The sequence below is a fragment of the Coffea arabica genome, chromosome 10e, assembly GCF_036785885.1.
Source record: "Coffea arabica cultivar ET-39 chromosome 10e, Coffea Arabica ET-39 HiFi, whole genome shotgun sequence".
Taxonomy (NCBI): Eukaryota; Viridiplantae; Streptophyta; class Magnoliopsida; order Gentianales; family Rubiaceae; genus Coffea; species Coffea arabica.
In genome coordinates, this window is record NC_092328.1 from 5002578 (window position 1) to 5030112 (window position 27535).

At 35.7% G+C, this 27535-nt stretch overlaps 3 protein-coding genes and 1 pseudogene across 8 annotated transcripts; 3 read left to right on the forward strand and 1 right to left on the reverse strand.

Moving 5' to 3' along the window:
- Positions 1-2131: 2131 nt before the first annotated feature.
- LOC113715240 (U2 spliceosomal RNA) lies at positions 2132-2268 on the forward strand (annotated as a pseudogene).
- Positions 2269-5658: 3390 nt separating this feature from the next.
- LOC140014935 (uncharacterized) lies at positions 5659-11500 on the reverse strand. 5 transcript variants are annotated; one of them, XM_072066625.1, is made up of 7 exons: positions 11016-11499; positions 9552-10353; positions 8933-9470; positions 8501-8812; positions 7704-7904; positions 7460-7611; positions 5659-6433 (listed from the first exon to the last, which is right to left on the reverse strand). In XM_072066625.1, exons 2-7 carry the CDS (start codon positions 10308-10310, stop codon positions 5987-5989), a joined length of 2409 nt encoding a protein of 802 aa, XP_071922726.1. In that variant the 5' UTR covers positions 10311-10353; positions 11016-11499; the 3' UTR covers positions 5659-5986. The 5 variants fall into 5 exon arrangements, with proteins under 5 accessions (XP_071922726.1, XP_071922725.1, XP_071922723.1 ...); XM_072066624.1 differs by having other exon boundaries at positions 8501-8764; positions 8933-10353; XM_072066622.1 differs by having other exon boundaries at positions 8933-10353.
- A 2845-nt stretch (positions 11501-14345) lies between these two features.
- Positions 14346-20623, forward strand: LOC140015011 (aspartic proteinase-like protein 1). 2 transcript variants are annotated; one of them, XM_072066793.1, is made up of 10 exons: positions 14346-14745; positions 16106-16244; positions 16747-16985; positions 17076-17303; positions 17426-17564; positions 17679-17743; positions 17827-17926; positions 18887-18951; positions 19221-19292; positions 20195-20335. In XM_072066793.1, the coding sequence occupies exons 1-9, from the start codon at positions 14456-14458 to the stop codon at positions 19252-19254; spliced, it is 1299 nt and encodes a 432-aa protein (XP_071922894.1). In that variant the 5' UTR covers positions 14346-14455; the 3' UTR covers positions 19255-19292; positions 20195-20335. The 2 variants fall into 2 exon arrangements, with proteins under 2 accessions (XP_071922894.1, XP_071922893.1); XM_072066792.1 differs by having other exon boundaries at positions 14349-14745; positions 18887-18947; positions 20195-20623.
- Positions 20624-21660: 1037 nt separating this feature from the next.
- Positions 21661-23364, forward strand: LOC113713287 (large ribosomal subunit protein eL30). Its single transcript, XM_027236972.2, has 5 exons — positions 21661-21817; positions 21934-22039; positions 22136-22237; positions 22946-23014; positions 23114-23364. The coding sequence occupies exons 1-5, from the start codon at positions 21794-21796 to the stop codon at positions 23152-23154; spliced, it is 342 nt and encodes a 113-aa protein (XP_027092773.2). The 5' UTR covers positions 21661-21793; the 3' UTR covers positions 23155-23364.
- The last annotated feature ends 4171 nt before the right edge of the window (positions 23365-27535 follow it).

A 27535-nucleotide genomic window follows, 5' to 3' on the forward strand; every position in this document is an offset into this window, starting at 1 on the left:
GCTATTTATTATATTCAAGTAGTATAGTTTATTATCATTTTTATAAAATCTCCTATATCTTGAATTTTAGAAGAAACCAAATTCTCCCAATCCCTGTGGATTTGATCCTGCCTACCACTAGATATAAATTTTGTATTCAATTTGAGTAGACATTTATTATTGTACAGCCATGACAATCTGTCAAAAATCACATATCCAAAAACTTAGGAGTCTGTTTGAATTACAATTTCCACAATTCTACGTCTCTTACCACACGACTGATAGTAATAACTAACTGATAATTTAAGAAATTCACCATTATGAAAATCACATATCCAAAATTTAGGAGCCTGTTTGAATTACAATTCCCACAATTCTATGTGAATTGTTATAACTTATTTTACTCTCATAATTATTCACAAAACTGACGACTACTAACTCATTTTCATTTGTTATCCACAAAAACCAAATACAATGAGAAAAAAAAGACTATGTATCAAGTTGTCACTATGGACGATCCCATTTATAAGTATTTCAACAGCGCCTTAATTCCAAACTGACAAGATTGCGAAGGAAAAAACAATTGATCATAAGACAACGCTTATGTTGCAATGATCCAACTGAAATACTTCAAAAGATTCAATAAGTTTACTTCTAAAAAAGACATGTCTCACCGTACATTCTTTTGTAGTATGAACTCCACAAAATTTAATAGAGTCAATTAAACCACCAATATTGACTTTTGTACTAAAGGTTAATTGGTGCGAAAAATATTCGCACCTTCATACAAGATTATCAAGTTGAATGCATAATATTTGTAAGCAATTCATTTTGAAAATGCGATTACATTCATTGTTATCCATGTATCATCTATTTTCTAATATAAATTTCTATTATTATTTCAAGATCCATCTTCCACAAAAATATAGCTCTTGAATGATGTACATATTTTATCATTCTTTGAACTATTACTAAACAAATCTTAGATTTTAATTATATTGGTACAATTTTTTTAACTTTTTTTAATTCACCATTGCTTTTTATTTTTTTCAATAATATCAGAATCATGCGTAACATGAGTATTCACATTAGTATATATCGTAGCCTCTCGATGTAGTAATCTTTAAAGAAAAGGACAAAACGAAAAACAGCGTTCTCAGAAGACCAGCTTAGTTACTTTTTTTTAATATTTTTTTTAGTCGTAGAGGGGTGAAATTTAAGATGTTGAGGAGAGGAAATTTGAATCAAGACCTCCAATTTTTGATGTGTCAATCTTAATCAGTTTAGTTACGTTGAGATAAGCTGATATTAATTAAAGTGATTGGACATAGACATGGACGTAGTTTGAAAGTTAAGCTGCTTGGCTTTTACTTGGGTAGTCTTTATTATAGGTTTTAAGAGGTTTTTCATTAGATTAATGAATTGTGGAGTTAATTAAACCTTATCAAGCCACTGAATTGATTTCTTCTTCTCTCTTTTACAACTCGATGGTCGAGGGGCAAAAAAAAACGTACTCCCACCGTCCCATTTTGATAGTCTTGTTTTCATTTTCATCTGTCCCAAATTGTAGTCCATTTTCCAATTGAAGTATATAGTTATTTTTTAATTTATCTAAAATACTCTTATTCAATGTAGGGTGTTATTAGTATAAACTATCTTATTTTAATATATATTGTTAACCTACCCCATTTAATACATTTAGATTTTTCAAACCATATTGATATATGAAAAACCAGCTTTATTATTCTTTCAAGCCAAAATGTGAAATAAAGTGAAATGGGGATTGATTCTTTCTTGATCATCAATTCAAGTTCTCATAAACCATCAATTCAAGGTTTCATGAATAATTAATATAAAGTTGTACTCTATTTAATGTAAGGATATTTTAGGAAAATAGCAGCATAAATTTATTATTCCAACAAAATTAACTACTTTTGCTTAAATTATGTGGACAAAAACTAAGACTATCAAAATGGAACAGAGGGTGTAGTAATTAATTTGGGTGCAAATATTTTGAGTGCATGTAGTGCATCCTAATTCTTTATACTTTTATGACATAAGCATGTAACAAATCCTTATTAAGTAACGAGTTTTATAAAACTTAATTACTATGAGAGCAATCATAAAAACTGATCAATTTATTACGTTAATGATACCTTTCTCGGCCTTTTGACTAAGATCAAGTGTAGTATCTGTCCCTGTGCTCAAAAAAATTATTAGGTTAAGAATTATGAGAGGAGAAAAAGCACAGAGAGATGAAATTCATCCACTTGAGAAAGAGAAAACATTTCCCTTGTCAAATATCGTAGTAACCCTCAATATGTAGCTATTAGGTCAAATTAAGCGTGTGTGCCCCTTCAAAAGAAATCAAAACTAGAATACAGTGTTTCTATTTTGCTATACGTAGTAGCTTGGAGGAGTTCTCAGCCGATTCATTAGTAGTTGTTTCCTGTTCTCCATTTTTCAATGTCAGAAACTCTCACAGTTTTGATCGATTAATTATTCTTATTATCGTAGCCCAGAAAACCCAAAAAAAAAAAGAGAGTCATTTTTCATGGCCAATATGATGGTGCACTAAAACATTTCCATGTGCTTGTATTTCCTGTTCCTGAGGGCAAAGGCACTAGCTCTATTACTGGCCCATGCAACACATAATATCAATCACCGAAATCCTGAACGCCTCTGCCAACAAAAAATTAATTCTCAAGAGCATTGGCATATGCCCCGTGTACCCCCAATAAAAGCTGGTGTCTCCCTTTTAGAAAAAGCCTAGCACCAAATTAGAAAGTCCCCATCCAGCCAACCCTCCACAGCGTAATAGTTAACTAGTCCCTGTTGATCAAGAAACACCTGTAATCAAATGCAATAACTCCAATTCTGCAATGGCCATATCAAAATCACCGTCATTTTCAATCTCACAGGAGACTGGAAAATTGCGCCAGATTCTTTGAACCCACCAATATCCCTGGTGGGGTACATTTAACCTTTATCCAAATAGGATTAATCTAATCATGCAGTTATTGTGCCAAACTGCATGATTAATAATTGCACAAACGTCATTAGTTTCAATCTGATAAGGTTTACTATGCCGACCAAAGAATACGTCAAACATGATCAAAACCCTCGAACTTGCTCTACCATATTGATCGAGACCATCAATACATAAAGAAATTAATACAGGATGGGATATGCATTAACTTTACATGGTTGACTGGCCAAAAAATGCACCGACCCGATTGACCAATTTGACTCTTGAAGTAGCCAGAACCGCGTTTCTTCATTCCTTGCAGAGACCGCTGTTTGAAATCCTTCTCTCAGCTTCAGTCTTTGGTTGATGTATTTTGTGGAGTTGATGAATTCTTGATGACATTGCTAAGGATAGAGTTGATGAAATGAAACGCTATCTATTGAATGGTTGGGACTTTTTGGGTTCTCTCAGTTTTCCAGGCTCCACGTGTTTATGTGCATAGACCAGGGACGGTTTATCTTTCCCATAAGATGCCTAAATTGACACCTGATTGAGACCATGTTCTTGATTTGTCCAAATAATATCCATGACTACACGCAAAATTGATCATCAATCATGGAAGAAAAATTATCCTTTTTCCTTTTAATCATTTCTCCTTTAGGTCACGCTACCTTTTTTCTAATCTTTATTTTAGTGTATATAAAATTTACTTTTTTGGATTAATCTTTTCTACGCTGACACACTGACTATTTAACGGTATTTTCTACCCAAGTGTTCAACATTTTACCTTTTGTCAACACAGAAATCATCTTTGCCCTGATGACAAAACAGCGCAATTGGATGAAATATCTCCGCTGATCAGCTTTACATTTTTTTACCAAGATTGTTGGAACAAATCTTTAGTGGTTTCTCCTTGTGCTCGCTCCAATTTGCTTAAAAGTTTGATACGATTGTACTTAGAATAGTCCTCTGCCAGGATTAAGGAAACAATTGGGAATGTAATGTCCCCCAGGTGGAATCTTGGAGAAGTGAAGAAATGTGGTCATTGCGACCAAGTATCACGGTCCATCCATACAACCCCAAAAAAAAGTAACTACCATAGTCGAATCAATTGCAAAGTTCGGAAAAAAGTGATTTAAGTGGGATTTGGAATCTGTCCATGAAAGAAATGCATTCATGTAAAATGCTTTCTTTCACAAATTTGTCTCTGACAAGACAACTAGGGAAGGAATTTTGAGTCGTCAAAAGTAGTTCATCTACTTTCCCATCCAAAGACAAGAAACCAAAAGCTAGCACGGGGAAGAAGAAATTCTCTACTTAGAGAGCAAGCAAAATCACATGATGCAAATAATCGCGTCTCGATCAATTCATGCAAGAGCCGGCATTCCTCTTCATATGGGATCCTACAGTATATTCTTATTCCGACTGATCCATTTTGATCAATGCCATCCAGAGAAAGAAAGCCAGAATTCTATACTTGAGGTCCAACGTTTCTTGGCAGGACATGATCATAGCATATGGCTGAGAGCGCATGGTTTCTCAAACCAAAGTCGTGGTATTAAACATAATAATACTACTAGTAAGTTCATGTTCATCCTTAAATTTTAGGCTGAATAATAAGAAGTGCAAGGTATCGAAACTTGACACTTCAACCAAACAAAAGCTAGAAAACAACAACGTTAACGGAGCAAAAGCTAGAAAACGTACGATTAAGCTATCGAGACAAGTTTGATGAGTAATAATACCACATCAAGGTACTTGAGCTCAATACTTTTTATTTTCAATACATTTAGCATTGGATGTAGGTAATTAGCATGTAGTATCAAACATTCTATGGTTTTCATCTTGATTGGGAAGGTAAACAGCATTGTTATTGCTCGAGAAGTCCTCAACAAATCTCAGATAGAAATTTAGCCTAAATACAATCAACTCATGCTTGGGCTTGGAGCACAAACTTTTGTCTGACGGTATAGCACATGTTAGAATAGGTGGGCACATATAGGTCGGAGAGGGGTCATCTTATTTTTTAATCCTCCAAAGTCAATCAAGCCCATATTAGGTGGGTGCTTCTTGCCATCGTTTGGTTGGTTTATGCTTGGCTGTTAGGCCTCCAACTGATTGAAGACACACAAAATTTAGAGAGAGAGATCCTATGGGCATTGTTTGGTTCGACCGACCCTAAAGATGTTGAAAGTACTCACAAACTAAAGAGTTGTTAAGTGGAATAAGATGTTCTAATATCTTAGCCTAATTGGTTGATGCAATCATGCAAAAGAAAAACAATTCTTGGCTTTTGGCCTTACCATTTGAACAAAAACTTCTTTCTTTTTTTTTTTTTTCCATTTCTTATTATTTTTGAAAGATGATAAAAATTAAATCCCCATATAGAGTAAAGATGAGGAAAAACGTGGATAAAGCCTGAAAAGTTGGTAGGCGCAAAACAGTTCTGGTCGTTGGCCTGATATTCTTTCTTTTTCCATTTCTTCTAATTTTCCAAAGAAGATAAAGACTCGTTTAAGAGGCTAGGATTTCATCCCCATCAAAAGCAAAGATACGTAAAGACAAGGATAGAATATGATCAGTTAATAGATGCTCCTGCAAGCTCGGGTAAAAGGATTGCCAAACCACCTGTTTCCTGAACTTTTTCAATCACCAAGAAACTTTTTGCTATGCAATCATAAACCCATTCCCACCCCGAGATACCTGGCAAAGAAAGAAGCAGTTTTGGCATACATCTAATAAACTGTTTCACGAGCAAGAAGTTGTTATCTAGTATCAACCACTGTGTACAAATAACAAAGCCTGCACAACTCTCCTATCCAGCGTTATTCAAGCGTTACAGAAAATATGGCCTAAAATATAGAGGAGAAACACAAAAACCTGCAACTATTTGTTAATAACTAGCCCTGACTATATTAACGACCAATCTATGACAACTGACAAGCTAGCTAGCCTCTCGCAAATTCCATATGCTGGGAGTAGATGCAAAGGTTCTCACAAACTGTTTCAACTCGCTACAAGCCAATCTCCATTCACTAGTCACTTTCTGCGTCTGCTGAGTTTTACGGCAACTTGTTCATCAGTTAATGGTAAATAATAGATGCGTGGAGTGGTTTTGGTCTTCCTGAATAGGTCATCCAAAGTGACTATTGGTGGATCAACTGTCGCAGCAACCGGAGAACGAGGCCGAGCCAAGCGTTCCCTTGTTGTGGGTGGATCAGAAGTGGTCTGTTGCTCTGAGCGATGGGGTTGCTGCCTTACATCCTGTTGGTTTACAGGTGTTGGAGCCAATTGCTTAGAGGGAGGTTGCGATGGCATCACTGATGTCGAGTTTACAGGTGCTGCAGATTGTGAAGGAGCCTCTACCCGCAATTTTACTTCCTCAGGATCAACAAACTCTGCAACCAGAAGTCGTCCCCCATATGGAGGCCATTGAAGATTGTAAACAGCATTCCGCGTCTCCATGGCTTCCTCAGTAGAAGCATACTGCAGAGAAGATAGAACTCATTATCACGTACCTAAACTGTAAATATTCATCACGCTTGGGCTCAGAGCAGAGAGTTTTACCAGACAAATAAATGTTTACAGGCATCGTATTGTTAAACTGCAAACAGGTAACTATTGCAGGACCTTTTCTTTTAAGGGTTAAATACCAAAAATCCCCCTGTGGTTTGCCTAATGTTCACTTTACCTCCCTATGGTTTGGAAACCTACAATTTGACTCCCTGTCGTTTCAACTAAAGTGTATTTAACGGAATTTCTGTTAGATTTTCACTTTAGGTGAAACGATAGGGAGTTAAATTGTATATTTTCAAACCATAGGGAGGTAAAGTGTACATTTGACAAACCACAGGGGGGTTTTTGGTACTTAACGCAAAACCCTTATAGAGGGACAATTTTGGCATTTTCCTTTCAGACGTTAGTTTAGATGTTTTCCGTTAGACTTTTACTTTAGTTGAAACGACTAGGAGTCAAATTGTAGGTTTCCAAATCATAGGGAGGTAAAGTGAACATTAGGCAAACCACAGGGGAGTTTTAGGTATTTAACCCTTCTTTTAATGATCCAACTTTAAAAGAAAATTTTTTGCTTTGTCCTTTTTCAATTAACAAAAAAGATTTTTCTCTCACTTTACTGCAGTAACTAGCAGGTCAACGCTATTTGCTTCAACAACCAAAATGTTCAAGTCTAAGACCAAGTGGTTCCTCTAACAAAGGTCCAGAGGAAACTCAATACAGTGAAGTTATGCATAAAACTTCAACAACCAACAGCATTTTATATTTATGTGCATACATGCAAGGTGCTTGACAGCACCTTTTGCAAACCAAATCGAGGTCCCCAAGAAACAGCTACAGTATACATCATACAGACCCAAGCGCCACAGAAGGTAGCAGGAGAAAACTCAAAATACAGAAAGCAAAACAGTATTTTATCCCTTTATTGCATATCAGCCAAACAACAATAAATCACCACATTAGCAGCCACAAACATAGGGAGAAAGCGAGAGAAGCTACCGTCACATAGCAATGGGTCTTGATATGATCCATCCAAAAATTGCAAATTGTACCCGTTTTGGAGAGGAGCTCTTGCACAGCTTTCAGAGTAAAAGGGCGAACAAAGTGATCAATGCAGAGGGAGTTAGTAGGTGTTATCGCCGATGGAGGCACTGCAATTGTTTAGGAAAAGAAAGAATTAAGAAGTTATTGCATGCACAACTACGACTTGATATGGGAAATTTTGAGTTCATAAATTACATACCAATACGTTCATTGGTGGCATCTCTACCAGTTGCAGAGTTAGATCCATCAACAAAAGGAGTTGTTGCACTCTGAACCACAGTCTTTGATGTTGCAGAAAGTGAAGTATCTGGGATTTGTGCTTGAGGAATTTTCACACTTTCATTATTCCATCTCCTCTGCCTCTTCCGAGGTTCCTTATTATCTGGTGCAGCTTCAACTGCTAAAAGCAATTTAGAGACCAATCCAGATTACAAAAATGAAAATTTCCATGGCTAATTAGTTTATACAAAATATGATATTGGCTTATCTGAACCCAAGATCAAATTTTATGGCTGGTAAAATATTTTACTAACTCAACCAGTATCCTTAATCTCTGATTTAATAAATGAAACCTCGTAAACATAACAACCAACACATTCATCTCGCAAGGAATACATATCTGATTAGTGAGGACTATCTACCACAAAGCACAACAGCTATGCTATTGGCAGGGAATAAACAGGCAACAATCAAGACCAATGATTAAGCTATTTGCAGTTTTGCAGGGAACGAAGAGAGCAAGAGACAACAGTTCTATAGCTAATTATGAAAGATAATAAGCCATCTTAGCTGATGCAGTGCTTCATGAGAAACAATACAACCCCAAATATTGTCAATATCCAATATAAACTACACAGATTTTTAACAATACACATTCTCTTAAAATTGGTGAACAATCACATCAGCAGGAGTATACCGATCAGAAGGAGTTAGCATATTTAACAATCAGCAGAATGGATGGTCAGATGAAAAGAAGGGACTGAACCTCAGTAATACCTTCAAATTTTCTTTTCTCAGCCGATTCAGCCATTTGATCACTATTTGCATGTGATGACTTCAGGGTATGAGAAGGAATATCAGCTTGTGGAGCTTCAATGTCACCAGCAGATTTTGCAACAGTTTCTTCATTTGGCTTGGTCTTGTCACCTACTTTCTTAGGATCAGAATCGGAGTCGGCTTGTCTTGCCTCCAAGCTATCATCTTCCATGGAATCATCAGCTGAAGACTGATCTAGATTTATCTTTTCAAGTGGTTCTCCATCTGTCATGTCAGTCATCTCAATAAATTTTGCATCTGAGGATTGGTCGTCTGCTTGGAAGTGAATTTTTTCACCAAGAAGAATAATAAAGGAGAATGAGAAAAGGTTACAAATCAAACATAAGTACCCATCAAAAGGAAACTAAAGTGAAATGTAACTGTCAATCAAACCTTGCGACTCTCTTTGCTCAGCAGAAGCAGCAATCTCAAATTTCTCCTCATAAGATGATTCCATATTCTGTGTAGGCAAATTAGCCCCGAAAACATCATCCAATTCTTTTTTTTCACTAGAGGGCTCTTCAGTGAACTTATTATCATCTGCTAGTTCATCTTTGGTCCTATTCTCCAGGATATGGTCCATTGCAGAACCCTCACCTGAATTATCAATTTTCTCAATATTTTTCACACTACATTTATCATCATCAGCTTCAACAACAGAACCTGGTTTCACATCTGGCACTTGATCATCCAGTGAATAAAAGCTGCCACCTGAAGGGTCTTTGCTGGATGATGGTTGTACCATCTCTTGCCTAACAACTTCTGGTTCTAATTGAATATTATTAGCATTTAAGTTTTCCTTTATTTCATTTTTTTCATAATTAGATAAACTATCAGTTTTAATTGACTCACACTGTACTTGAAACCCTAAATTTGGGCTAATCTCATGTACCTGGTTGCTTGAGTAGGAGACAAGAGACTCGGCATCCATCTGCGAAGGCTTTAAAGAATCATTCTCCAACTTAAGACCAACGTTATGTGAGTTTTGTTCACTATCTGCAATTGGTACTACCTCAAGATCCTCGTTGCCTGCCTCTGCAGATTCATTTTTTGTACTTGTACTAATAGGTGCAATGGTACTACCTGCAATTGGTACTACCTCAAGCTCCTCATTGCCTGACTCTGCAGACTCATTTTTTGTATTTGTACTAATAGATGCAGTGTGGGTATCAACAACTTCAGTCAAAATACCGCTGCTTTTGCCAGATGCCTCTAAGATTCCTTCATTGTCCAGATCATCCTTACGTGCAGATGTCAAAATCTCATTTCCCTTGGCAGGTCCGCTGTTTCCAATTACTCTTTCAGGACATTCACTGATACCAATTGGTGTTGACACTAGCTCATCTTTATTGTTACTGGTATCAACAGCATTACACAAAACGTCTGATTCCACATATGCTGGAACAGAAATAGAACCACCAGTAGCTTTTGCTTGATCTGCTTCACTAGTTTCATCAACAATCGGAATCCCACTGACAAAGTTGTCTACTTTAACTTCATTCACATATTTATTCTCAGCAAACCCAGAAATTTGCCCGGAATGAGGTTGCAGTATTGGAATATTAGGCTCATTATTGCTGGGTTCAAAATCCTTGTACGTTTCTGTCCCAAAACTTGCCCTTTCATTCCGAATTGCTTCATCCAATCGTCTTACCAGGTCATCCTTCAAGCCTTTTGTCATCAAGTTACGTCTCTTAAGCTCTTCCTTCAGTTCAGCCACCTTCCACTTATTGATTGGTCGATCATACAGAACCGGATATTGTGTCGACATTTTTCTTATTCACCAAGCCAAAAACTTCCTCTTACAACCAATCCTTTCATGAAAGAAAACCAAATGAGGAATTTCAGATTCCCAATAAACCTTGGAAAACAGCAAAGAGAAAGAGACAAGCTGAAAAATTGTTTTTCTAAGATCCATACATCACATCTGCTTTCAAATTTTTAATATACAGCCAGGGATAATTTTCTGCTTGAATTCGTTATTTTTGCATTCTAAAACATGACAAAAGTGCTTTCTTTTAAATTCTTTCCCTGATCCTTACCCCAAATAACACCGACTAAACCCTTAAGTGCATCTAAGTATATATAGCATCTAAAGTAACAGCAACTATCGAAAACCAAGAACTTCACAAGCAATTACGTGTCAGCCTCGGAAACGAACAATATTATATTAACATGTCCTTAACAAAACAGCTTCCGCAAAGAAGGATGGCAAAACTCCTAAAAGTTTATAGTAATCTATTCAAAGAAAATTACACCGGGAAACCTTAGAACTCTAGCACAAGGTACAACGTAAAACGAAATTAAGCAACAAAATATATATTCCACTCAAGAAACAATAGAAGCATAAAAAATTAATTAATTAATCACAAGTTTCGGAGCAAACCCATATGCCCAAAACCAAAAAGATACAATTTTGTGCATTGTTAAAATGCATAATGCATGATAGAACAGAATATTTAAAGGAAACACTTACCAGTGCAAATACCCCTTCACGAAGCAGATATTCAAACGAAACCCTAATTACCAAATACACCAGAAAAACGTTAGAGTAATTTAAAAATGATAACCCAATTGCAATTACACTCGTTTGCGCCAATGCAACCCCTGTAAAACATTCAAGAAAACAAATTTCAAGCAATAAGAGATTTTTTCTGTTTCGAGATAAGAATTGTCTCAGCAGAACACAACTATTGTCCTCAGGTGGGGAGTAAAGGGTGCAGAAGAATTGGATAATCAATAATTAAAAAGATGATCACAAGGTAGGAAGAGTCTTTTTGGGGATTTAATTTTCTGGTAATAATTTTACTAATATATTTTGTTGCATAATCTAAAGGATGAGAAAGATAAGGACGGAGAGGAAAGAGGGAGTTGGCAGTTATTTTCGTTTCTGCCCTGGGAAAGGAAAACTGAATAACCGGATCTATGTCCGGATTTGTTTACATAATCAATCGGGTTGCTAGGTCCAAGTCCGCTCACTCTTTTAACACTCCTTTTTTGAGTTTTTCTTCTTTTTTTTTTCCCCCTTTTTCCCACACTTAGGACTTTTTTTTTTTATTTTTGGTTCGCTGTTTATTTTGGTTCATAAACATTGAAAACAGTCTGCTGCTACTAAACACAAAAAATGTAGAAACCAAAGGAAAAAAAAAAAAAGAAACAAAAAATGTTACAACAAAGTTTAGCTCGCCTTGTTTAGTAGTTATTAGGAACTACATAATATTTATAATTCTCATAATTTTTCAACCTATTTTTTACTTTCAAAATCTCTTCCGTGTTTTTTTATTTTAAATAAAAATGTCTAAATTTGCATCCACATACCAATAATATATATATATATATATATATTTTTTTTTTTTTTTTTTTTGCTCAACCTATCAACTGCATGTACAAGATATGATTCTTTGTTCAAACATATATAAAAAAAAATTAAGGTGATTAAAAATATAAAAAAAAGTAATTAAAATATATATTTACTAAATAATAATCCATCCAAACAAATCAATGTAACATTTGTTTAGGAGCGAAGGTTGAGTTCAATGATAACATGAGAGCGATTGTAAGTAAGAGATTTTAAATTTAATACTTCCCACATAAAAATAAATAAATAAACACACAAGATTTTCAACAAAATGACTCTATCAGAAAACTGGTGTATAGTATACTACATAATTTTGCCTGCTAATTAGTAATTACCACAAATGGAGAATCCAAGATTTTACTTTAGTTACTATTTGCGCGTACAACCCGAGTATAACGCCCTGAAGTAAGAAGACAACGACAATTGGCGGAAGCTTGTGGACGCGTTAAAGCATAAAGTTCATGCGGGAAATTGGGCCTCTGAACTTGTAAAGTGTTAGAAGAGATTGTACTGAAATAAGGCCCAAATACATAAGGCCGATCCTTGGGCAAGGATACAACTCAAAGCGGTGTTAGAAACGCCCAAGTGACCCAACTTAGTTGATCTCTTGCCCACTTCTTACTCCCTACTTGTACAGCTTGGGTCTTGTTTGAATTATTTTATATTTTGAGAAAAAAATTTATATTTTCTATAAATATTCTTTATTACACATTTTTTAATCACTTTTTATTTCATACACATCATTTTTTTTTAAAAAAAAAAGTTAGGATAATTTTTTTCTAAAACTCTTCAAAAATGTAATATAAACAACCTCTAACCACTGAATTAAAAAAAACTAAAATTTAAAACTCTGCTCAACTAGTAGAAAAGACATTAGTCAATCGAAGAAACAGTAACTAACTCTTGAAATGCTTAGAGTTTTCCTTTGAAAAAAATAACTAATTCTAAAATTCATCTCAACTAACGAGAAACATGAATCAGTGGAAACATTAATCAAGCACATAGGTTTGACCTTCTTTACAACAAAAAAAAAATAAAGTAAGGTGGCATAAACTTAACAAGGACAATGTAACGTGGCATCAGCGGAATCATTTCTCTCAAGGCAAATCATTATCTTTAATCTTTAGATAAACGTAACTGGTGTTAATTAGGATTCCTTTTTCATTGAGCAGTTAGAAACATGCAAGTGTGCCTAATTTTCTAAAGAATAAAATAAGACAAGGAAAAATCCGAATTGTGCGCCCCGTGACACCAAACCTCGGGCGTCACGAGGTGGTCGGAGGATGCAAAATGATTCCACGTTGAAAACGAGTTAAAGAAAACATGCGACGTGCTGACAGAAATGCCAGTTGGTCAATCATGAGACCTTTTATTTCGCTCGCCATGCAGGAATTCTTCCCCATAAAATAGTGACCAAGGAATCCGAAGCCTCTCCCCTTGAAGTTCAATTGTCTAGAGTGGGACAATTTCGATATAAATTAATATATTTTGAGTGTAATTATTAGTTTTACACTAATTCAATTATAATTCACGTTTATATTAAAATTGTATAAATTATACATCTGGACAGAATTGAAACTAAAGAGACCCCGTTTCCATTTCCATATTATGAGCAATCAAGGATTGGGAGAGAGCTGCGCTAGTTGTCCTTTACTAGAGCGATTGGATTTGGCTCTCTTTGTTATTTGTCTTACATTTACTAGAGCAACAGGTATGAAACCTTGCATTTTGAGCTTGACACCTTAAAAATTACTCTCGAACAAAATTAACATTAACTTCAAATGCTACTTTTCTTTAAATTCTCATGGTGTTCATTACACCTCCCAACGGTTGCATAATTAGTGGCTCAACTAGATGGTATTCTAAATTGCATCCTTTGCTAGAGTTGATTCTATTAGTTGGTCTCAAGTTTTACTTGTGTTTATGTTATTGGGAGATTCCATAACTAAAGAAACTTGTTTACAAAGTACAAAAAAAAAAAAAAAAAAAGTAGAACAGCTCGACTGAAAGAAAAGAGACAATATGAATACAAGTTAAGAAATATGTTAAATTCAAGAGTTAGCAAAAAGTGAAATAATCCCATTAGTTATGTTTGTAGGATTAATTTTACGAGTTATGGAGTTGATTTCTCTTAAATTTAATCAAATTCACGAGTACAAAAAGAGAATATGAAAATTAATTTTAGAATTAATTAAATTAATGGCTAGGAAAAAATGAATGAGTTGGATGATCGAGAAAAGAGATTAGTATTATGTTTTACTGACGGGTTAAATGTTGAGTTTGCCAGATTGACAAGGAATAATTGGCTACTTCAACGTATGTTTGAGTGCAAGTGAATTCAAAATTCAGTTATACAGCCAAATCCATACGAGGGAATATACACATAAATGCTATATGTCCACTGTCCTGTCTACATCCACCTCTTTCTCTTTCCATAGAATTTCATTTCAAACACTTGCTGTCTCCCTCACCGCACGTCTAGCTACACCAAGCATAGACTACATCTAGCTACACCGGTCATATACTACATCACTATCTTTCCCTTTTCTTGAACCCAAATGGGCACCCAAACTGCGATCACTTTCGTGCTTTGGATGTCTCTTTACACCCAATTCTCCACAGCTCTTTACTCGTCAAAACTAGTTCATAGGTTCTCTGAAGAAGCTGTGTCATACTGGTCCTCGAAAGGCAAGAACATAACGCTGCCTAAGTTGGGAAGTTTGGAGCATATGAAGGTGTTGCTGAGCAGTGATTTAAAGCGGCAAAAATTGAAACTTGGGTCCCAGGATCGACTGTTAATTCCTTCTCAAGGGAGTGAAACCTTTTTTTATGGCAATGACATGGGATGGTAACCATTGTTCTTGTTTTGTTGTTGATTTAGTTCATTTTTTTTTTTTTTATGTAATGTGTTTATATTTATGCCTGGTATGTGGCTTTTTCCCCTTCTTGGATGTGGGTTCTTTGTGAAATGAGTGGAGGATAGAGGGTTGTCAGAGTTAGAGGAGGAAAGGTAGTATTAGAGAGGTACTTTTTCCCCCTTAAAAAAAGAAAGGTACTTTTTAAACATTGGTTTTTTTTTTTGGGTTGAATTAAAGAATTAAGCAAGCTGGCTTGACCTCATTTGGATTTTCTGAAGAATGCGGCTTTTGAACATTGTCCTTACTTTAGCAACATTTCATAGAAAGTGGAATAAATGAATCTGAATGCTCAGGCTAATTAGTTTAACTTTGAGGCATTAACTGGCTGTATTCTTCTTCTTGACTGATCAGTTGCTCCAAACATACAGAATCTTCTGCTCCACAGTGAGGAAATTTTTTTCGGCTTTCTTTTTGTGTCCTATTCAAATGCACTTAAAAGAAAAGAGATAAAGGAAAGGACCACGTGGGTAGAGTTGGCTACTTTGTAAAATTTTTTAATTATTTATCATTAGTATGCTGACAATAAGGAATGAAGATCTCAATTGCCTCGACATAATGCATCTATTTGGTGAAATGCCACTGAGCAAGTTAATTGGATGATTGGTTAAGCTATGAATAGAGTGAGGTGCATCATTCTTGTTAGGCAGAGAAAGGATGATGAAGCAGTCATTACCTGAGTTGTTGCCATCAAACTAGAGTCTGACTCTGATATGAGGTATAAAAACTATTATGTAAACGGGCTGTCCTGTCTTTGACCTAGGTTTTTCACAAGTAAATCATGGGCTGTAGTATGCAAACCAAAATAGTTGCATTAGATTCTGGGTTCCTCCTTTATTGCCTTATTACATGGTGGAAAACCTTGGAGTCAATGAGGCATCTAGAAGACTTTACATCGTGCCAATTGGTATAGAAAATAGCACTTTATGTTTATCTTCTTACCATTGGGTGTCCTATGCAGTTGAGATTGAGTATTTTCAGAGATCAGGGGAAAAAATAAAGAAAGAAAGGGAGGAGAGGAAAGATGGAAGGTAATAAGGGTGGAGAGAATCAGCAATTGTTTTGGCAACATGGGGTTACAATCACTTATCAACGTTATAAAAGGACAAAAACTGTTTCTTTTACCAGTTTTTTTAGTACTTCTTTTATTTGAAAATCTGAAAAGGTAAAATAGAATGTGGTTAATATGACAGTTTCATTAGACATTCAAAATATTTTAGATGAAATTCTCCCTTTTAGGTGAAATTTTTTGTTTTATTCAATACTTTTGACTTCCATAAGTTCCTATTGCAGGCTGCATTATACGTGGATTGATATAGGGACACCAAATGTTTCTTTTCTTGTTGCACTGGATGCTGGTAGTGATTTGTTTTGGGTCCCCTGTCGTTGCATCCAGTGTGCACCTCTGTCTTCAAGTTATTACTCTATGCTGGTAGGATGTTCATTTTAAGTCTTGTTCATTTCTCATTAAGTGATTTATGAAATAACAGCTAATGCCTATTCATTTGTGCAACTTGCTCCGTGAGAGTGCTATTTGTGGCTATAGACTAATATATCATTTCTGTCTTAAGGAATTTCACTTTGATGTGTATAAGGTGGGGAACTACGAGAAAAATTGCTCTATATCGATACTGCAATGTAGTTACTTTGTTTGGATAAAAGTTATGAATTCATGAACTTCAAATTCTTTTGACCTTATCTAAGCTTTGAATTGAACTGATATCCTTCCATTTCAAGACATACACAATTTTGTTGGTAGCCAATGCGGTGCTATATCCCCATTTTTGTTTGTCGGCAATGTGCTGCTATATGCATCCTGTTGCAAGCTCTAGATACATTTGCTTTGAATCGTGATGTAAGCTAATAGCTGGAAGCAGGTTTAGCAGTTAATTTTCCAATAATTGATTGGCATGTTTGGGGCATCTATTGTGCAGGATAGGGACCTGAGTGAGTATGAGCCTTCCCGATCAAGTACCAGCAAGCCCCTGTCTTGCAGCCATCAATTATGCGAATTGGGTCTGAACTGCCAAGGTCCAAATGGTTCCTGCCCTTACAGTGTTAACTACTCAGAAAATACTTCAAGCTCGGGATTGCTTTTTGAGGACCAATTATATTTGACCTCAAGTGGAGGTGGTGCACCTGAAGGTTCTATCCAAGCTCAGGTCATCATAGGGTATGTTTCTTTTGTGTATTCACAGTTCTGTAACTTGACATGTACTGTAAATTTGACTGGCAAAGTATTTGCTTTTCTCACTAATTGCAGATGTGGCAGCAAACAAAGTGGCAGTGACCTAGATGGATCTGCTCCTGATGGTCTTCTGGGATTGGGACCTGGGAAACTTGCTATTCCAAGTTTGCTCGCAAGATCTGGTCTGGTTCCACATTCATTTTCATATTGTTTTGATAATAGCTATTCTGGGAGAATGTACTTCGGAGACCAGGGTCCTGCAACTCAAAGAAGTACCACCTTTGTACCATACAAAGGCGAATAGTATGTTAAGCTGCGGTTTCTTATGTGTTGTTTGGCATGATTAGTTTTCAACGTTTTTGTTGGTTTGAAAATTTTAATTGCATACTGCCTCATCTTTAATTTTCCTATGTCTTCTGTATCAGTTCTGGCTACTTCATTGAAGTGGAAGATTATTGCATTGGGAGTTTCTGTTTAAAACAAAATGGATTTCAAGCACAAGTTGATAGCGGGTCTTCCTTCACCTACCTTCCTAGTGAAGACTATAAACTTTTTGTTGCTGAGGTTCTCTCCATCTCTATCTCTCTCTCTCTAAGTTTTCAATGTATTTTTGTTCATGATCTGAGATCAGTATCCAGTTCTTTATGGTATTTGAAATTACAATATATGTTCTTCTAGTTTGACAAACAAATGAATGCTACAAGGTCTGGCATAGAGAAGTTCCCTTACTGCTACAAGGCTCGGTAAATAACTTGTGACTTTGAAGTTGCTGTAATCTTCCATCATTTCTCAAAGCTCAAGTCAACTAATTACATTTCTGATGCAGTTCACATGGACAGCCAGATGTTCCTAGCATGAAATTCAAGTTTGCCTTGAATCAAAGCTTTGTGATAGAGAACCCCATGTTTCACATAATTGACTACCAGGTGATCTAGCAATGCACAGCAATCTGCTCAATCTTGTTGCGTGTGAAAAAGAATTTAGTGCTAGAATTTCTGTGAGAATGAAATTAAAGGACGCTTTGGATTTAAAAGCTAAATCCTTTAGATTGTTTAGTATAACAATTCAACGTTGTTCATGAGTTTTTGAAGTAAATACTCGCTAAATGTGATTATGTTTTCTTATGTCTTGTGAAGCTCTATCCATTGAAGTAGGTTGCGAGATCAACTCTTGTCTATTCTATTTCTAAGAATAAGAAACTTCCATGATCTGGATTATATTTGTATCCCGAATTTTGGGTGTACTTTTGGTCAACAAGTAGAAGCATTCGTTATAACCTGCCCATTGGATGATTCCTGCTTTAGACTGTTCTCTTGAGATATCTGAGTCTAACATCAATCCCAAAATCTTACTTTGTTTTATGAGGTTAATGATGCAATGAAGAAGGTTAGTCCAGTGGCATGTACAACATGCTTAGACATGCTTCATTTTTCATGTAGTTGTGTATATATTACACAATGTAATTGCTTTGCTTTTTATTCTTCTTGTTGCTCAGTAAATATCTTTCCTCTGCGTAACTTAGACGAGATTACCAGATTTCATTAAAGAAAAATAGATGATCTGTTATTACTTAGGCTTCTCTGGTTCTGGGATGATATGGCCTGTTACAGGCTGAACATGAAGAAGTGATTTGTCTGTCACTCTACTCAAATAATTTCGTACATACTTTTTCCATTTCCTTTCTTCTATATATCTGCTTGCATTTCGATGCAGTCACATAATGTGACAATTATTTGTCTTTTCATGTTTTTGTCTTTTTTGTTCCATTAGACAGCAAATGTTGTCTTGTAGTATGAGAATTTTATTTGCAAATGACCGTTGAATTATATCACACAATATATAGCTTAAATATATAGATTCCTCACAAGAGGAAAGTTTTGGTGCAGGGAGATGATCTGTATTGTTTGGGCATACAACCCTTGGATGGAGGAATTGGTATCATTGGACGTCGGTACTCTCGTTCTTTGCTGCTTATTTGAATCTTAAGCCTTGTGCTATTTGCCTCGCTGCAAATTTTATTCTGGCCTCCTCCTCCTCCTCCTCCTCCTACTTCTCTCTCTCTCACACACACACACATTAGTATAACAAAAAGCATCTCCTGTGTTTTACAGCTCACAACTTTTTTCAGCTTTGCCTTGTCATTAACTTCATTGATGCACATCTTTCACAAGCAACAAAAGATGCACCTCGCTTATTATCTTTCATATGTGCACTATGCAGAGAACTTTATGATGGGATACCGCTTGGTGTTTGATTGGGAAAATTTGAAGTTAGGATGGTCCCATTCAAACTGTAAGTCAACTTTCTGTGCTCAATTTGATTGTCATGAGGTTGCTTTCTTCAGCCATAAGATAAAAGGAAGGTAGTACTGCATTGGTGGTAGTTTACTTTTAACAACTTTGTTTTGACTGAGATGGCTTGATCACAATTTTCTTAATGTACGGTGGTAAATATCCTGTTTATGTGGTCCAATCACTACTTAGATGATTCACCAGTTCTTTGAATACCTAGACTGGAAGTTGTACAAATTCAATGACTGATATCGCAATGACAGAGACAAAATATGTGCTGTTCTTGCTTAAACTGAGCTTTTTTACGTGGTGAAATGCACACTTATTCTGTCTTTTAATTTGCTTATTTGATTGATAAAATTGGTAGAGGTCGTTGCCTCATTGCCACCATAGCAGCACTCCATGGCCCCCCCCCCCCCCACACCAAACACACCAAAAAACAAAAAAGAAGGGACTGATATGATATGATAACATTCAGAAGAAGTATCAATGAAGCAAATAAGTGGACAAAAACTTCAGTACCAATGATTCTCATACTGGTGTCTGAAAATGGTGCATCTTTTGATGCCAACATGAACTTTTCCAAATGTATCCCCTTTTTCCTTTTCCACGAGAATATTTATTGGCTAAATAAAACTAATATGAACTGCTGTTCTGCTACAATAGAACATCTATAGAAGAGGTAAGTATAATGATTTTTTCTTGCCATCATCCCATAATTAACTGTGGCTTCTTATACTGTAAATTGGAATTTATTTCCAATTGTCTCTTTTGCCTTTTTTCGTGTATTATTTTCTTTCACAAACTCACACACGACCTTAGCTCTTTGTCAATCTTCATTGAAAATATTTTCTTGATTGTGCGTTGCTTTGCTCCTTTGTATAACTAAGCTGATTTTCACAGGTCAAGACATAAGGGACAGTGACAGGGTGCATTTAACACCATCACCAAATTCTGCTGTCAATCCATTGCCAACAAATGAGCAACAGAGGACCCCCGGTGGCCATGCAGTCGTCCCTGCTGTTGCTCGTAGAGCTCCAGAAGAATCTTCTGCAGCATTGTCCGTTCACATTCTCTACAACCATTATTGCAAAACAAGTTTGTTGCTGCTACACTTGACATTATGGTTGCCGTTCTGGTAGCTCTATTTTGCATGTATCTATCTGTAAATGCTTGTTTCTTTTGTCAGGCAGTTGTAGAATGTTCAGAAAATAGTGTCTATTTTTTTCTTCCTCCTTTGGAAGCCAGATTTAGTCGAGCTAAACTACCATCATTTTGAGTACTCAGAATGAGTTGTGTTGCTTAAATGGAAACCAGGGTACTTTGTGAAAACAGTGACAGAGCTTTTTCGCCGGGTAAATACTTACCGTTGAAGACTACCAATACTAAGTACGATTTTACATTTTGGGATACTCATTTCTTAATTTTGGTACTAATCGGCACATATCAAAAGGTAACCTTATTGACACTTGAGAATTTGTCCTTATATGGTGGCAAAGGCATGAGATGAAAAGCTTGTTGCCTCACTCTTGCCAGGGCTCACAACTTTTTCCTCTTAGTTTAGTATGAAATTAGGACATCCGGAAAAAAAGAAAAAGCACTGACAAAGAACCATAAACACAGAACAATACAGAACTTGTTTTTCTGCTTCCTCCTTTTCATACTTCTATTTTGGAGGGGGTTGGCATTGTTAACCAGAATGTGTCTGCTATTCTCTTGGCATCTTGTGACATCTTGCCTTTCCCTTCTGGTCTAGATTACTTCATAAACGCATACATTGGAAGCTTAATTCGTCATGCTTATCAGAGGAACCATGACATACCAAAGCCACATTGGTACTCTAGGCGAGCCATAACATAATTGAAACAAGATGAGCAATACCAGCACTTAGAGGTCGAAAGCCACAACAACATAATTGAGTCCACCTATAAAAAAATGACTCTAAATCACGATATTCATGGATGATAAACATATTAACGTCTAAAGTACTGAATTGCAAACGATTTTAAATCACGATATTCGTGAACGATAAACACGTTAGCGTTTAAAATACTGAATTGAATTATCAAATACGGCTTTTGTCTTATCATTGGTTTCATTCATGCACATCTTTCACGATCGATTAATAGAAGTGTCAGTCCTATGATTATGACGAAAAGAAACATTTCGTTTTGAATTAAATTGTAATAGTATATGATTGGTCGACTCGAAACATATAATCAAATTAGAAAAACAAGTCACGTGGATTTAAAAAACGGACTACATTCCTCCTGAGTTGCCCCAATTGGCCTTGTGAACAAAGCAAGCCCAAAACCTTCAGTGGGCCTATTTCATTCAATCGAAAAGCAGTCGACAAAAATTATAATCACGTGATATGCACATGCAATAAACCCTAATATTCCTCCTCTTCTTTGTTACCCAATATACCAAATCGTTCCCCTTTTCCTCTGTCTCCGCACAGGCTTCCGCCGCAGGCTTGAGCTACTCCGGACAGCATACACCATGGCCACCGCCGGCAAAAAGACGGTAACTTCGCCACTCCTTTTAACAGTTTTCCACTTTCCCTCTCTGTATTACTGTTTTGAATTTTTAAGTTCATTTTGTTTGGCTGGAAATTGCTAAAAGAAATGGAAAAATTGCAGAAGAAGACCCATGAGAGCATCAATAACAGGTTGGCTTTGGTGATGAAGAGTGGAAAATACACTCTTGGTTACAAAACTGTTCTCAAGACTCTCAGGAACTCTAAGGGTAAAGTTTCTTGATTGGAGGAAATGTTTGGGTTTTGTTGAAAAGATTGGGTTTTTAAGTTTGGTTTCTGATGGAAAATGGAATAAAATTTTGTAGGGAAGCTGATTTTGATCTCAAATAATTGCCCCCCATTGAGGAAATCTGAGATTGAGTACTATGCTATGCTTGCTAAGGTTGGAGTTCATCACTACAATGGAAGTAAGTGCTATTGATTTTAATTTTAATTGAGATATATCTGATACTAATTGTGCATTTGTTGTAATCTAGTAGCAGTAATCATATGAATTGCACCAATGAGTCAGTTGGCATACCCGTTTGCGAAGCAGTAATAGTGAAGTACAAATAGTCTAGTAATTTGTGTAGGCATGAACTTGCAGAGTCTTTATGTAAGATATAACTAGCATGGTAGGATCAGACCTTTGCCATCATGTATTACATAGTTTATATTTATATTGATTTCGTTAAGGTTTCAACTATAAGAGTTGGAGTTTCGCTGGGGTGTGACCACCTGTTTAGCTCCTCTGTTTTCACAGGTGATTTGGTTCTGTGCACTTAGGATTTTGGGATGCCTAGAGAATTTCTGAGTTGCTTGGTTGAAATTTGATAAATTTTTTCTTGTGGGGAGTGAATGGTCTGATTGATTAAGTCTACTCTAATTAACCTGGGAACAGGTCTAAGAGACATTTTTGGACTGTTGGATGCAATTCTGTTGCCTGACTTTGATAATATCATGAACTTCCACTCTAGGACTGTCTAATAGTGATTTTAGGACTGTTGGATGACCCCTAGTTTGTCTAGATTATTAGTTTTTGTTGTTATGACTGTTATTTGAGTCTGAATCTGCATATGTTGAGTCACATTAGTTTCATTTGCCTGAATGTCTGATGGCCACCTTCTATCCTGTAGACAATGTTGATCTTGGAACTGCATGCGGCAAGTATTTTCGGGTATCCTGTCTTAGCATCGTTGACCCTGGTAACTGTTCATCTTCTTTGTTATGTTATTGGACATATTCTTTTTCCCCATAAACAAATGATTTGCATATTATTGACTTGTACTGGGCTTATGCTGCAGGTGATTCGGATATCATCAAGTCTCTGCCCGGGGATCATTAATTCTGTTGTTTGATGGCACCATGAGATCAGAATGAGTGATGTTAAGGCTTTTGTTGAGAGGATTTTATTTTATCGCTTATTTCCCTGTATTAGAAATATTATTTTTAAAAGTTTCATGTAATAGATCCATATATCTCTCAGTTTTGTGTTAGCTGCCATCGACCTTGAGTTTGAGATTGGATAATAGAATTAATCTTCTAGTTTTACCTATGAGCACTGAATTGGTCACTCGGTCTTCCTAAGGTTTTCCTGATGGCTTGAGTGCTAAGCGGTGATCAATTCTTCTGGTCTACGTTTTTTGTGCACTTTTTCTCTTTAGGCAAGAATGGTTAAGTATACCTTGGATGATTTGAATCTTGTCTGTGCTAAGATTATACCTGGTGAATCTAGCCTGTACTAAGGTATGCTTGCTTACATCTCTTATAAGCTCTGAGAAAAATCCATGCTTAGTTGCTTTTTTGTTTATAGATGCTCTCTCTCAAATTTTTTTTCCCGATTTTGAAGATTGGCTAAAAAACTGACTGATTCTGGAAATCAGTTTAAACAGTGCCAGTTTCAAGACCTTTCGGATTCTTATATGCAAGAGATAAAAATTTGAAACCGGAAATGATGCGGTGCAACTTTCTAGTTTTTTTTTTTGGGGGGGGGGGGGGGGCAACTTTTTGGGTCTAATAAGAAAGAAATGGTTTTAATCTCGAATTCTTTAATTGAGGGAGTTAAAATCGTCTCAAGAGCTTCATATGCACCTATTGTCTTCTATAGGGCTGCACGTGAGTGGAGTTACTCGCAAGTAACTTGTATCAAAGCTCGACTCCTAAATATATATATATAAATATATATAATATAAATTTTAATAATTAAAGTATATATATTTTTAATAATTTATTATTTGTTAAAAAGTTATTATTTTATTTATTTTTAAAAAATAAAATAATTATTTTTTTAATTTTTCTAAATTCGATCCGATTTAAATTTGAGTTGGATTTGAGCTTGAGTTTTATATTGAAAATTCGTCGAGTTTAATAAAATTAAGCTGAGGTTCGGATCGATTAGATTAAAATTTGAATCGACTCGTAGGGCTTCTATACTATTGTTCAAGTGCTTTGTGTTACGTAAGCTCGTTTAGTTTCTAATCATATTTATGTACACAGTCCACTCGAAAATGAAGACTACTATGTCTAAAACATCGTAAATTCCAATTTGAAAAAAAAAAAAAACAAAAAGCTTTTTCTGACTCGATTCTTAAAATGGTGTCTCATTTTGAATTGAATCATCCCATTTTAATGTCGGATGAATAGTTACCTGGGAAGCCACAACGTATCGTTGACAGGTGTATAAAAAACTTACTCATAATAAATAGCATTTGGAGACAAAATCTAGCAAATTTAGTAAACTTTCCTGGCAAAGTATCACAATTCAACCGTTCTGATTTTGTTGCTATCATTGCTTTTGATTCCTAAATCCTCAACTCAGCTCCTAATTGAATAAGATTCTATTTTTTTAAAAAAAATAAATAAATAAATAACCAGTCAAATGGAAAACTTGCAAAAGAACGCAGGAAGCAAATCAAACTCGTAGTGTTTTGGTAATCTCACGATGTTTTATTCTAGCACGAACCCAGGTTTTCTTTGACTTGGATGCTATTTGTAGTTTTGTAGTAGAGTATTGTCCTGCTTTCAATCCAATTTTATTCAACTGACTTGAGATTGTTTGCCTTTCGATCATTTCAATCCAGGCAGCTGCGTACGAAACTGTTTAACTTATCTATCTATGTCTGTATTCCATAAATATGCCCAAACCTATGTTTATTTCCGTACGGATGCTTCTTTTCTCTCTTGAATAGGTAGTTTAACAGTGCAAGACTTGCTACCAAAAACAACTTTTACCTACAAACAAACAAATATATCCATCCCCTTTGATTGAGGTTACGGATCTATCAAGCCCCAAACCAAATCTGTCCTTAAAAAAAAAAAAAAAAGAAAAAAAATCAAGGGTAGGAATTTACAGTAAATGATTATGGGGGATCTCAACGGTAGATTCCAAGTTCAGATAAAAATTTGTGGATAATGTAGATCTTAACTCTAGATACAGCGGATAATTTTGGTACGGACATGGACTGCTAAGACAGTGCTGCTTGGATATCGTTTTTGATTTCTTTGTATTGCTGAGTTTTTTGCCAAAATAACACTCTTCATAAAAAATATTTTATTGTGGAACAGTTTCTACCCTCTCTAATTGCCATTATTATTGTTGTTGTCATTTGGAAATGGGTTGATTACCATTTAAAAGATTATTAACTCCAAGAAACACAACATACGACTTTTTTTTTTTTTTTCTGCACCCGGTATCCCCACCCTTAGTGAGACTAATTTGGATTCGATCTGGGGAATGCCCGCAGAGTCCGACTCTTATTCAAGAGTGAAAGTTTGGTCCAAAACTTTTCAAGACGCCACTTGCAGGAATCGAACTTTCTGTTAGCATTAACAACTCACTTACCAGCTGTCCGAATCACATGGCTTACTCCATACAACTTCTATGTTAACAAATAGATAATAAAATATTTTTCACATCATTGATTCTTTACTTTTTCTCGTTCAGTTTAGCATTTGTCACTGTTGTAGGTTCTACTACTTTTTTTTTTTTTTTTAAGAAATCAACTGTGATTTTTCACCTACTTATGACTCGAATTCAAGATTTATTGGTTAAAACCTTAAATGTGAAGTTGTCTTACTAACTAATCAGCACTCTTATCAACCGTATAACACTATTGTGACTCGAATTCTCGATCCATTTGATTAAGGTGAAACAATTATCAATTAAACTATACATTGTTATCAATTTGATGACAATTAAGTGAATTAACTATTTAATACTTTTTGTAGGACCTATGCCTTGTAAAAGGACATGGAATTGATTTAGAATTAACCTTCATGATCCAACAATATACATAATTCGTTTCAGAAATCTACCCAAGTTACATGGAGCCTTCATCTCGATCCATAGTCGATCCATAGTATATATATGCACTGAGTAGAACCCCTGGATTTCACACAGACGAACACGCACACAAAGATCATCATGCAGATTTCAATGAAGGGTCGACGCGATCTCCTCCTAAGTGACACATACATTAAAAATGCCACATAATTGACAGTTGTAGCCCTCGTGGCACAAAAAATCCTCCACGTGTAACTCCCAGTGACACGTGTATTTGACAATTTCTCCAAAATCCAACATAATAGATTCCAACTCATCCACTATTATCTATCCTCTTTTATTGACCCAATTTATAAATCAATAAATAACCAACCTCAGTTGACTCCTGACCGTGTTTTCTCTTTAGAATTTTTTTGGGAACATGATCAAAAGTTATTTAACTCTCTTCAAATTTCTACAACAAATTAGATGAGTCTCTCAATAGATTGGTCAAGTCCATTCCTTTGCTCCCAATATAGGATTATTTGTAATAATGTTGTATTAAAAAAATCAATAAATAAAGTTACAAGATCATAATCACAATCATCCAAAAAAAATATATACAAAATTCTTGTGCCAATCCTACCGAAATAATATAACAAACAACAAAATAGTCCCAATCCTTTTTTTTTCAAAAAAAAAATATACTATATTAAATTCAAACAATATCTCAAATTTTATCCTTATTATTATCATAGTTTCATCAAACAAAACTTTTACATTTTTACCATCCAAAATTGGATGCTAGACCTATCCCAAACTCACGTCCTTAATCCCACTTGGGATTTTCGGTGACATGTTTTCTATGCCAACTCAATGCCACCTATAATATTGTGCCAAGTGTCCTGTTATTATTTACACTTGTGTTAAATCAAACCAAGTTGAATTATTAAAAAAATAAAGTGTAAATAATAATGGGACACTTGGTGTAATAAAGTGTAAATAAAAATAAAGTCCAATGCCACCGCATTGGATTGACATAGAAAAACATGTCACCGAGGATCCCAAGTGCCTTAATCCACCCAATCCCGAAGATACTATGACTCCTATATTAGCTGGCACTGCCAATCTTTCCCTCTCTTCAATATTCTGCTCTTCTCGATAACCCCTATCCCCTATATTTATCCTTATTTTTTTTGTCAAAACTATCCCCTATATTTATTCACCCCTTTTTCACTTAGCCGCATTCCGTCCCATGCACCCCTCCACCGAAAGCCCTCAACAACCCAAAATTCTTTTTTCTATGTAATTCTTTCGTGTAAATATTTTTTCATCCCATCTCCGATGAATTGCCTAGAAGACTCATTCCAGAGCATAGCTCTAGACTTGGGCGATTGCGTTGGAACGGAGAGTTGTGTTGATCTAAGAAGTGACATTGATCAAGAATTTTGCATGGTCCAAAAGA

What these genes read in the sequence shown, in the direction of transcription:
- LOC140015011 (XM_072066792.1), top strand. Translation starts at nt 14,456, where the DNA reads ATGGGCACCCAAACTGCGATCACTTTCGTGCTTTGGATGTCTCTTTAC. An exon ending in TATGGCAATGACATGGGATG is followed by an intron (nt 14,746 to 16,105) that starts GTAACCATTGTT and finishes TTCCTATTGCAG; the next exon opens with GCTGCATTATACGTGGATTG. An exon ending in ATAAACTTTTTGTTGCTGAG is followed by an intron (nt 17,565 to 17,678) that starts GTTCTCTCCATC and finishes ATGTTCTTCTAG; the next exon opens with TTTGACAAACAAATGAATGC.
- LOC113713287 (XM_027236972.2), top strand. Translation starts at nt 21,794, where the DNA reads ATGGCCACCGCCGGCAAAAAGACG. An exon ending in CCACCGCCGGCAAAAAGACG is followed by an intron (nt 21,818 to 21,933) that starts GTAACTTCGCCA and finishes GAAAAATTGCAG; the next exon opens with AAGAAGACCCATGAGAGCAT. An exon ending in AGTTCATCACTACAATGGAA is followed by an intron (nt 22,238 to 22,945) that starts GTAAGTGCTATT and finishes TCTATCCTGTAG; the next exon opens with ACAATGTTGATCTTGGAACT.
- LOC140014935 (XM_072066622.1), bottom strand. Translation starts at nt 10,310, where the DNA reads ATGTCGACACAATATCCGGTTCTGTATGATCGACCAATCAATAAGTGG. An exon ending in TGAGCAAAGAGAGTCGCAAG is followed by an intron (nt 8,813 to 8,932) that starts GTTTGATTGACA and finishes ACTTCCAAGCAG; the next exon opens with ACGACCAATCCTCAGATGCA. An exon ending in TGAGAAAAGAAAATTTGAAG is followed by an intron (nt 7,905 to 8,500) that starts GTATTACTGAGG and finishes AATTGCTTTTAG; the next exon opens with CAGTTGAAGCTGCACCAGAT.